A 12502-nucleotide genomic window follows, 5' to 3' on the forward strand; every position below is an offset into this window, starting at 1 on the left:
CTTTAAGCGTAAATCGAAATGTGTAACCGGACGTGTGAAGTTGATTAAACAAATCCAAAAGGCAGATTCGACTTTCAATCCCTAAATTTTATGTTGGAACATTTAGAAAGGGAGATGAAAATCCCTTTAGGTAGCAGATGCTGCCGATGATCTGCTAGAGCTTCTGGAATTTATGCACTGGAAGTCAAATCCTTTGTAAAGGCGATTTACCCTGTCGGTGTGGTATACTTATTAGTTCACCTGCAAACATTTGCTCACAGTAAATGTGACCTAGTGATCAGCTCAGCATCTCTGCAATAAACAGCCCATAATCTGTGGATGAATTGAAGTCTAATCAGGCCACATGCAGATTAAACTAACTGCGAGGAATAAAAACTAGATTAAAATGTTCGTGCCCAATACCGCAAGATTATCAGGACATTTTACCTCTTTAAATCCTAATTTATTTTCCAGGGCTAGCTGAAGTTTATAAGTGTCTGTTCTCTCGTGATTATTTGTCACAATTTCAACAGTTTGCGAAAAAAAATAAAACATTGGTGTAAAATAAAAAACATAGCATGGAAATCAGGATTAATGCTCGTAATGTCGAGGACAAAGCCGACGGATACAAAGTCTATAAGCACAACCATAATGAAAAAAAAAAAAGAAACAGATTGTCGGTTTGGTTATTCCATATATTTGTACATATAAATACATCTTTAAGCATATTTATGTACGTATGTCTACACATTGCGGAAAAAATGAAAATTCTTACCATCTGTGAGGCCAGACAATATGCAGGGGCCCCTGGGACTCGGTGCTGAAATTGGAGGAGGCGGATTCTGATATCTCTTGGCCATCATCTGCAGGACTACTTTCTCTAGGGGAGATCATGATATTGATGGAATCCGTCCGTGGTTGAGTCATGTGTTCTCCTACTTGTTGCTCGGAAGGACCAGGTTCAACTTTTGCAATATCATGGACGTCTAGTTCTGTGTGGTGGCCCAAACACTCCATGGATATCTTCTGTGAAGCCGTCTTGTGTTTTAGGAGGAACCTTCCCAAAAAAATAATGTGTGTTAGTTCATTGTAAACAAGGAAATCCTAAGGGCTGATTAAGACGAGCCTGTATCACGTCCTTCTGACGGCCATTAAAACAACGGCCGTCACATGGACTCATGTATTTAAAATGGGGCCGTTCACACGACTGTTGTTTCAACTGAGTGCGTGAAGGGTCCGTGGAAAAATAGGACATGTCCTATTTTACTGCGTGTCACGCATCCCGCCATAGGCTCTAGTCTATGGGGGATCCGTGACAACGTGTCTCCCACTGGTGCACCTCAGACGTGAAAAAACGGATAGGTCATCAGTAAATGATCCGTGGGGGTTCGACACCCAGACCCCGAACCGTTAAGCTGCTCCGGCTGCCTCCGGGCACCAGACATCCATGCCAGAAGCAAATAGCTCAAGTCATGGAATAGGAGCAGAGCTGCAGTTCAGTAGCACGCCGCTATGCAATGTACGGAGCCAACTGCTTCCAGCTCCGTATATCGCATAATGTGCCATAACATCTGGTCCCCGCAGGCCACCGGAGCAGCTGATCGGTGCAGGGTTCGGGTGTCGGACCCCCACCGATGATACACGGATGACCTATCCGGTGGATGGATCATCAGTTGTCCGGTAGTGGACAACCCCTTTAACCATGATATAACTCCGCTCTTACACCCTTACAACACACTCAAATGGGCTGGAGGAAATTGAGAGAGCTGTTTACTAAAGTATTGGGCAGCAGGGATGCTCAGTAGTCGCACTGTTTCCTTGCAGTGCTGAGGTCCTGGATTCGAATCCAACTAAGGACAATATCTGCAGGGGGTTTGTATGCTCTCCTGTGTTTGCGTGGGTTTTCATTCCACACTCCAAAAATATACAGATAAGGAATTTATATTGTGAGCCCCACTGGGGACAGTGAATGATGACAACTTCTGTACAGCAATGTGGAATATGTTAATGCAACATAAGTAAATAAATAAGGTCCTCACAATGGAAAATCGGTGGTCACTGGATTTTTTTGGACTCTACATGGCCACTGTTTTGTCAGGAAACTAACAATTACCAGTGACCGCTAGCTGTTAAGTGAGAGGACTCTGCAAAACACACTGTAGCTTCTTGGACTTTTGTGAGTATGATGTGGGGGAGAAGGGTTAACAGCACTCAGACAGAACATTTCAGGTAGTGACTGGAGTTGGGCTTGAGAAATTAAACAAGTTTGTATTCAGCTATTCCCTTTAAAAAGGGGTTGTTCACTTTGGACAATCCCTTTTTTGTTATACTGTCCCCAAAATATAAACCAATCACAGACTGATCGGCTGTAATCTTTTGGAGAACCAAGCTGTTAGTGTGCAATTCCCCTGCAGTGCCACCACAGGAAAAATGAAGAATTACACAATGTCCATTTAAAGCACGGACATCCAGAGCAAGAGAAACTTGCTGTAGCCGCGCTGTGCTCTGGCTAATAGATGATTGACCCTACTCTATTAAGTAAGAGTTCCCCAATAGGACACTTGATAATGGATTTTCCAAACCAGACAACACCTTTAAATAATAATTAAATTTACAACATGGTATCTACAATGAATAAGGTGGAAAAGCGTATTAACCATTGCTTGTTGCCATTACATATGTTTATATACAACACCTCATTACATTGAAAATTTCTCATGGGATCATGTTGCCTGCATTGGCACAAACATTTAATCTGTGAACCGTTTTTGGAGGGGGAAAAAAATTGTAAAAAAAAAAAAAAAAGAATGGAAAGATAGTGATGTCATTTTCAAATAAGAGAAACCACATTAAAGCTCTGATGCTGGCTCTGGTTTGTGTTACAGTGAATTAGGAGGGAGAGACTCCGCGCTCTATGGCACATTGTTTCAAATCCGGCCGTTCCAAAAACCAACAACACAATCTGGACGGGGAAAGCTCTCGTACATCACTTAGAGGGGGCGATCTGTTGACAGAATAGAACTATTTAAACCCTTTTTATTTTAGAGATGACATCATAAGCAAGTGCAGGGTATAAGACAGCAGAATTTATTGGAATTTATTGATTAGAACAATGTCTTGAATCCTTTTGAGCCCAATTTGGATCACAGAACAAGCTGTTGTACTGGGCCAAAAGTTATATTTAGGGGAGGGGGTATAGATTTATTCCTGCAAAAGTCACGTACAAAAAGTCATCAAAATACTAAATGCATAAATACTTTACGTGTATGTAGGTTTTGTGTTTCAAACATGATTTTCAACCCAATATATTTACTGGATTAATATCTCCAACATATTCAGAGTTTGTCATCCCTTCCTGTCCCCATAGGGGGCTCACAATCCAATTTCCCAGGAGGACTTTTAGTACGTTTTTTTTGGAGTACGGAAGGAAACCGAAGAACCTGGGCGAAACCATCGCAAACCCGGTGAGAACACAGAAGTCCAAGCTGATGTTGACCTTGGTTGGATTTGAACCCTGGTGCTGCAAGAGAACATGGATAACCACTGAGGCTCCCTGCTTCAGACAACCCACCCCTTTAACTTAAAGGGGTTTTCTCATAATCATTATCACCTATCCACAATATTTGGTCGGTGGGGGTCTGACCACTGGGATCCCTACCGGTCACTAGAAGGGGCTTAGCGTGCCGTTACTGGGAGCCCCATAGGAATGGAGCTGTAGTGCGCATGATCGACCACCGCTCCATTCATTTCTACGGGGCTGCCAAGCACTATGTTTCGCAGCTCTACAGAAATGAATAGAGCGGGAGCCGAGCATGAGCACTACCGCTCCAATCCTATGGGGCTTCTAGTAACGGCAAAGTAAGACTGTTCTAGTGGTCGTTGGTGCTTCCAGGAACGGCAAAGTCCGTTCTAGTTGGTGTCCCAGCAGTCGGATCTCCACCGATCAGATATTCACCTATCCTGCGGATAGGTGAGAAATATTAACTATGAGAAAACCCCTTTAATACAGTCTGCAGCTTGGACACCGACTACATTATATAGCCAGGCTCTGGGGACAGAACTGCAGGAAGACCCCAAGAAATATGAATTTAGTCCTTTCAGATCAATTTTGCAGGGAACAAATCAAATAACTATTGTATGGAATTGTTATTTTAAAGGGGTTGTCATGAAGACATCCGCTGTCCATATACCCTATAAAAACATATGGACATCATAGTTGGGGGTCCCCCTACTCGGGACCCTCCTCTTTAGAGGTGCTCTGTAAGAACGGCTCCTGCTATGAAGGACATCGGCCCTTTAGGTATTATATGGATGGCTTCTTTATCTGGATGGATGTCATGTAATACTACATTTCTCCTGCAGTGGCTGCTGCAGGGGAAATGTCCGGTTGGCCACAGTAAACAATTGATCGTCGATCGTCTGATCGCCATACAAGCTTCCATATGAAATGCTTTAAATGTGATGAGACAATCCCTTTAACAATCCCTTACTATTTTGTCCTGGAGCCACCCTTTAACTACACGATGCCGTTTTTCTGGCGGGGAAAAAAAAAATGTTGTCACTAATTTTTTTGTGACATAATGAAACCTTATTGCTCCACGTAGTAGAAAAAGTTTCTCTTTATTTAGCGTATAAGAAGTCACGGGTCAATCAAAATGCAGATAAGAAGCCAAATCTACTAGCCACACTGCTCTATGAGAAAGCCGTCAGCTCTCCATGACAAGAGCACTTACAGCCCGTCACTCACACAGGGATAAGGCACAGATTTCTGCTGAGATTGTGCGCCATAAATCTGTCAGTAAGCCATTATCTAATAGGAGAGACTGCATTACAGGTTTACCTCTTCTTCTGGTCTGAATTATACTGAGTTATGATAGAAAGTTCACTTTATACGGCATGTTTTATATGAAATCTTCTTATGTTCCAACATTGAAAAAGAAAATACATTAAATACACATGGTCCAAGAGAACCAGCAATTCTGCTTAGGAATACAGGCAGATTTAATAGTTGTGTTTAAGGATATGTCCATCAGGTATATATAGCTTAAAGGGGTACTCCGGTTTGGTATAAAGTTTATTGAAATGACTAGATCATGTGCCCAAACCATGAAATATCTTCTTCTGCTAATAGTTCTCCAGGAGAATATCTGCCTAGGGACTAAATTGCACAATAAAATATGATGTGTTCATTTCAATAAACTTTATTTATACATTAACTGTGATCCCTTTAATATTTTCCAATTGATTATAAAGAAAATAATACAAAAGATTTTTCCTTACAGTGTTACTTATTAATTGTTTTCAATGGAATTAAAGGGAACTCAACGATGTACCAAGGTTGCCACTATCGGTACCTGTCCCCAAATGGGGCTCACAATCTGATATTCCTATCTAAAAACACACACAATAGCGCCAATTTCATAACAAGACAATTATCCTATGAGTATGTTTTTGGAATGTGGGACAAAAGACGAAGACCCTGGAGGAAACTCACACAAACACGGGGAGAACATACAAACTCCATACTGGTGTGCTTTAGGTATGGGAATACATCTTTCCTGTACATGTCAAATATGTGCCACCAAGATCCCACGAGCTGTACAACACTACACACTCTGTACAATGCTACACACTCTATACAACGCTACACAGTATGTACAATGCTACACAATCTGTACAATGCTACACAATCTGTACAAAATGACCCAATATGTACAACGCTACACAATCTATACAATGCTACACAATCTGTGCAATGTTACACTATACAATGCTACACAATATGTACAAAACGACACAATATGTACAATGCTACACACTCTGTACAACACTACACACTCTGTACAACACTACACACTCTGTACAACACTACACACTCTGTAAAATTCTACACAATCTATACAACACTGCACAATATATACAAGGCTACACAACGCTACAAAATCTGTATGCTACACAATATGTATAACATTGCACAATTTGTGTAACACAAACTGTGTAACACTACACAATCTGTATTACACAATACAATCTATACAACACTACACAATCTATACAACACTACACAATGTGCGAAACACTACACAATCTGCATAACATTGCAATTTGTGTAACACAAACTGCATAATACTACACAATCTAAAGAAAACGACAATCTATGCAACGTTACACAAGCTGTATAACACTACATTATCTGAACAACACTACGCAGTCTATATAACAGTACACAATCTGTATAACACTACGCAATTTGTCATACAATTCTACTCCACTAATCTTCCACTTTACAGCAGTGAGGACTCGGGGAAGACAACCTACCCCGGGCGACAAAAGATTTATGGACATTCCCCGATTCCTGTAAAGCTCTGTTCACATCACGTCAGAGCCCTACGTTACTATATTATGAGCCAGGAAAGGTCCCGGTGTATACCCTGAAAGGATCTAATGGGCCCTTATTCACCCGGCAAATGCCAAAAAAAGTGTCCATTTGGCATACGCCGGGCCGGTATGCTTCAGCCAAACCTTGTTTATTGAAGTTTAAAATAACATATTAGACTACGCTATTCCACATAGATATACTGCAAAGAATATATATATATATATACTGTGCGGTATATGTGCTTTACTATAGGGTCCTATGGGCGATTTATCCCACTGTATGTCTATGTATGTCACAGCCTTCCGTAGGAGGTATACGTCAGGAAATCCTCCCAACACATATCTCCAACGTAGGACTCTGACGTGAACAGAACGCTGCTTAACAAGGAGACTGAGAAAGCTGAGTGACAACTCCTCTGGGATCCTGAGCAGCAACTCTACTGGTTGTCGGTCACCCAGAATTACCAGGGTCCTTGCGAGGCTTTCCTTCATCACGGGCTAGGATTTAATTCGCTACCCTGTGTTTAAATACTCTGGGCCAAGGCAGAGTGGTTTGTTAGCGCCCTTCCTCCCCGGCATCAAAGGGCAAACGCCCCGCTACTTTCCCGCCACCATGAATAAAATTTTTAACACCTTGTTGGAAGTTGATGATTCCAGGATTATTGTTTTTGGGGTGGGGGGAGAATTCCCCATTAAATACAGATAAGGCCTCATGCACACGACAGAGCTTTGGTGGATAACATTTTTGAGGATAAATTGCGGATCCACTAATTTCTACGTCCCCATGCACAAGATCGTGGTTTACACGGATCCGTGTGGGGGCCGAAAATTCAGGACAAGTCGTTTTACAGTCTGGATTTGCGGATTCATCAATACTGGAGAATCGTTGGGGATCTGCGAGTCCGGATGACACACGGATGCACAACAAAGGTTTTTTTATGGTCCGATGGACCGCAACGGACCAGTTGTTTTTCGGTCTACGCGAGGCCTAAAACAACCAATTTGTTCTAAACATACGAAAACAAATTCTGCCAAACAAAAATAATCACCTGTGACATTATCGCCAACCAAGGGCTCGTTCTGAGATTTTGCTCATATTTTTCTTTCCTTCTCATTAAAGTATCAAAAAAAAAAATCCATTAAACTGCAAAAAAAATAAAAAATACAATGGCAGCGCGCGCGGCGGTCTGTGCGCAGTGACTTGATAAATGAGGAGTTCATTGAGTCAGAGTGATTGGGTTTGTGACGGTGCTAAAGGCTGTTAATCATTTGTTAAAGACGAGCGCTTCGTATTACCTTCCATCCCATGTGTACATTAGTAATGACAGATTTCCATTAAAATAGTGATATTACCAAGTTCCTCTCCAGCCATTGCTCTCTGCAAAGCATAAAATATGTTCAAAGGAGCCAAGATCACAGATAACTCGGTGGAACGGGATAATGGCGAGCATTTAAGGGCATTAGCTGTAAACCGATCCCGTACCCTTAATTCACCTCGTCATTATTTGGTTGCATCTTTTTTTTATTAAATTAATGCAAGGATACAAAAAGAATGCAATTTCCTGTTTTTATGGAAATCCTTCTAATCACGATTGCTGCTCCCCCCTCCCCCTCCACGAGCGTGGAGACGCTGCTTAACAAAAGTACTTTGCAGAATGCGAGAGGAAAGGCTATGATAACACTTTAATAGTTAAGTGACTTTATGAGAAAAATGTTTCCAAATGTTTTCTAAACCTTCCAAACCGCACCAAAGAACATTATCGTAATATTATATTTCCCCCATGCCTCCATTATTTAAGCTCGCTATCCTTAAAATGATACTTGGATGCAAATGTAACTTATAAATTCTTTAAAACAAAATCCTCGAAGTTTGAAAAAAAAAAAAAAAAAAAGTCAGCGTCCCAGCCGTACCATTGTGAATATTTATCTAAAGCTTCCTCACAGCTGGACGGCCGGTTATCGCGGTGATAGTGCTGTGTGGGAAAATCTGGACGGCAGACGTTTCCGACCGGGGAGTGGGGCAGGATCATTATGGGAAAATAGGTGCAGTGCGAAACTGGATGGTGGTCCTTAAAGGGCCTCTGACCTTAGAAGATGAGTCGTCACTATCTCTAGCAACTAAATGTATCCAGTCCATGTGGTATGAAGCCGAGTGCAAACCATTGATCCGGGAAACTGTGCTGCAGGTCAGGATGGGTCCTGAATTTAATAAAACGGCATCTAATATATAAAAGTGGATAGAAAAAGCTTAATATTAAGGTAAAATATTATATAAAAATGTAATGTAAGTTACCAAATTAAGGCATGAGCAAAAAGAAAAATTGCTCTAGGGTCTCCAAGTTCTGGGGGCATTCATGACTCACCCCCGCAATCACATGAAGCCCAGGAACAACAGAGGCAATGATGTCTAATGGTGGACCACAATAAAGGGTGGAACACTTCACTCCCAAGAAGCCGACAGACCACATCTTTCAGGTGTGGCTCTTAAAATGGCAGTATTATGTAGACACTATATGGCACTATTTCTTGGGTTAAAGGGGATCTGTCCCCTCTCCTGACATGTCCTGCTTTAGTAAATACTTGTATTCCCCATGAAATAACAATTTTGGATCATCTTTTCTTACAACTCTACATTGTAAAGTTCCTCTGTTATTCCTCCTAAAAATGTATGAATAAATTGAGAACAGGTGTTACGATTCCTCTTGTGAAAGGGGCGTGTCCTATCAGAGTCTGGCACAGTCAGCACTGATTGGGCAGTGTCAGACAGTGTAAGGACACACCCCCAATATATATATATATACACACACACACACACATATATATATATATATATATATATATATATATATATATATATATATATATACACACATACATATACACACATAGTCGAGTCACATTACTATGACCACCAGCTAATATCCAGAGTAACCGCCGTGTGCAGCACGGACAGCAGCTGGACGGGCGGGCAGTTACTCAATAGGGTGCTGGTCGGTGGTCTCCGGTATCTGGCGCCGTGCTAACTGCAGTACATCCCACATTTGCTGGAGGGTGGGAGTGACTCAATAGGGTGCTGGTCAGTGGTCTCAGGTATCTGGCGCCGTGCTGACTGCAGTACATCCCACATTTGCTGGAGGGTGGGTGGGGGAGGATCCATAGAGTGAACAAGACGATCGAGGTCCCACAGATTCTCAATTGGGTTCAAGTCTGGTGAATTAGGGGGCCGGGGAAGTACTTGGAAGTTTTGGTCGTGCTCTTCCTGCCACTGTCGGACATTTCTAGCCGTGTGACATGTCACATTGTCTTGCTGGAAAATTCCATCTGCCCCGGGGAAGACAATCAGCATGTATGGGGGGGACGTGATCTGCAATGATGGATTCATACCCAAATCGATTCAGAGCCTTCCACATGGATGAGTGGCCCAGAGAATGACATAAAAAAATCCCCCAGACCATAACGCAGCCGCTACCGGCTTGTGTTCTTCCAGCAATGGTTACAGAGTGTTTGTTCTCTGATGTTTCTCGCCTGACACGCCAACGTCCATCTGTTCCATGGATCAGAAAATGTGACTCATGGGAGAAGGCAACCCTTTGCCAATCATCGGTGGTCCAATTCAGATACTGCCGTGCAAATTGAAGCCTTATTTTCCGATGCACCTTTGTTAGCATAGGAGCAGTGACCATCCGTCTGCTTCAGAGCCCTATACGCAGTCAGGTTCACTGAATTGTTCTTTTAGACACACGTCTGGTAGCACCCTGGCGGATTTTCACGTGCGCTGCTCCACTGTAGATTGTCATTCGGCCCTCGCGCACCTTCATAGCCGACGTTCACCTCACATTAATGGCATGTGGTGCTCCACAGTTTAGGGGGTAGAGTTATTCCTCCCAAAGTTTGTGCCATACATTTGGTGTTTACGCCGGGAAAAGTTCCCAGCGTAAACGCCAAACATTTACATTGGGCTCCAATCACCCGACAGAGACCAAAAGAGTGTCCTTTTGACCTCTGTCGGACTAATATACTGTACGGTTTTTCTTTTTGCTGCATAGAAAAAAGTGTTGTCAACTATGGAGAGGCATCCCACAATTTTTTTTATTCCGCACTGTATACTTTTATTTCTTAAGGGAGTAGATGGCGTTGGGATATGTCACTGTAAAGAACACTGCCGAGGTAAACATCTAACAGAAGACTCAGACGTAATGTGAACAGGGCCGTGACCAAGAGGTCTTCTGGAATGGGAGGAAGTTGTTACTTGCAGTACACCAATCCATAGTTTCCTCCTGCCCCATGGTTGGTGGACACACTTGGTCCCAATATCAAAACAGCTTAGAACTGAGTTGCAATACCAGACACAACCTGCGGACAGGTGTGGCACTGTTTCTATAAGAAAGCAAATTCCTTGAATCGTGTACAACCCCTTTAAAGGATGTACATGATCCCATGAGCATATTTACCTTATAGCATCATATCACCCAAGAGTAAAATTCATACTAAACACAACAACAGTGTACACTACAAGAAGGATCCCTATTGGTGTACACTAGAATTATTAGCAGATAGAATACAATTGACTAGTGGAGAGGAAAAGAGTACTCCTATCCTTGGTGTGAGACCCAGAAAGAATCATAGTTAAGGATTGAGAGATCATGAAAAAATGCTACTACGTCAATGCTATTTTTATACATACAGATGCGTCCTTCTTTCTTCTTGGCTTGAAATATCACGAGATGAGTGGCGTGAGATGACCAGCTTTGAAAATCACATGTCGCGATAGTGCATTGAATTTGTATTGTGAGATATTGGAGTCCTTAACGAAATTTGGGACAAGGTAAGGGTGGACACATCGGTAGATGCATACATAAATAGAACTAGGGTGGAAATCATCTTCGTTAAATTGACTCCACTTTTGTTCCAACAACGCTACCCAAGAAAATCTCTCAAGAGGCCCTGTTCACACTGAGTTATTTTGCAGGCGGAAAAATCGGCCTCAAAATTCGACGCGTTTTAACCCGTGGCCATTGAGCATCACCAGCAAAAACCGCCGCGAAAAACGCTATCTCTGCCTTCTATTGATGTGAATGGGAGGTCAGAGATGGATACGCCCGTAGAAAGGTTATGTTGCTTCTTTTTCCAGCGAGCGTTTTTTTTACCGCTCATGGGAAAAAACGCCTCCGCCTTCCATTGAAATCAATGGGAGGCGATTTCGGGTGTTTTTTTTTCCACGTTGTTTCCAACGCCGGTTTCCGCGTCAAGTACAGCACCAAAATGCTCCGTGCGAACATACCCTAAGAGGTCCCCATAGATTCCAAGCTCACCGCCCAATGAAATCCTGTACCACCTAAAGCCCCATACACACTTCGCACCAATTTTAATTCTGACCCCATAGATTGCACGCAGGCCTTTAAAAAAAAAAAATAGCAGCTTTTTGTATCACCTAATACATACATTCCCAGTTCAGAATCCATAATCCATACAGAGCGTTAAATACATATCTAGAGAATGTAATTATATGTTTCACTGAAGTCCCCATCAAAGAGCTTGCGGTGGTGTTTCTCCTGAATCGATACTGTAATGTTCTGTGCTAGCATAATCTTACCAAGCGTACGTCCTGCCAGCAGCCGATGCTTGGCAGTTTATTGGCAGCTAGTTCTGGCACTGATCGAGAGTAGTTAAACTCAGCTTAGAACTTACAGGTAAGTAATGTTATTAATGTCTGTGAAATGTTCCACTTGGCACATCTGGTTTTGATAACTGACGTTCTATATGAAGATATATTTGCCCCCGTGTTAAAAAGTTCTATGTGCGCGAAGCATACACACCTATCTGTCCATTCATAGCGCAGGGCGCAAAGTGCAGCAAGGTTTAACCAACATGAACAACGCCATCTTTGATGAAAACCCATGCACAGAGACTATTCATCACCGGAGCCAAGAAAGACGTGAGCAGCAATATACAGAATTTACAAGGTGTGTCTGGACACAGGTGTTACAGCCGGAAAGTACTGATGGTTCTGGGACATCTGCCTAAGGATGAGTAAAAGTACGATTTATAGGACCTATCTGCAGTAGACTACCTAATAATACAAATCACATATGCCCAAAAAGTATTAGTGAGGGGAAACGTTCGACTATACGTGGCCTGACAGCTA

General features: G+C 42.4%; 1 protein-coding gene across 4 annotated transcripts in view; it reads right to left on the reverse strand.

Moving 5' to 3' along the window:
* Window positions 1–12502, reverse strand: part of QTMAN (queuosine-tRNA mannosyltransferase) — a 161593-nt gene that overhangs the window by 73681 nt on the left and 75410 nt on the right. For all 4 annotated transcript variants that reach the window (XM_075829249.1, XM_075829247.1, XM_075829246.1 and 1 more), the window contains exon 5: window positions 755–1036. In XM_075829249.1, coding sequence (XP_075685364.1) covers window positions 755–1036 — 282 coding nt within the window. The remainder of the gene's footprint in view (window positions 1–754; window positions 1037–12502) is intronic.

Source organism: Rhinoderma darwinii, chromosome 6 (assembly GCF_050947455.1).
Source record: "Rhinoderma darwinii isolate aRhiDar2 chromosome 6, aRhiDar2.hap1, whole genome shotgun sequence".
NCBI classification, from domain to species: domain Eukaryota; kingdom Metazoa; phylum Chordata; class Amphibia; order Anura; family Rhinodermatidae; genus Rhinoderma; species Rhinoderma darwinii.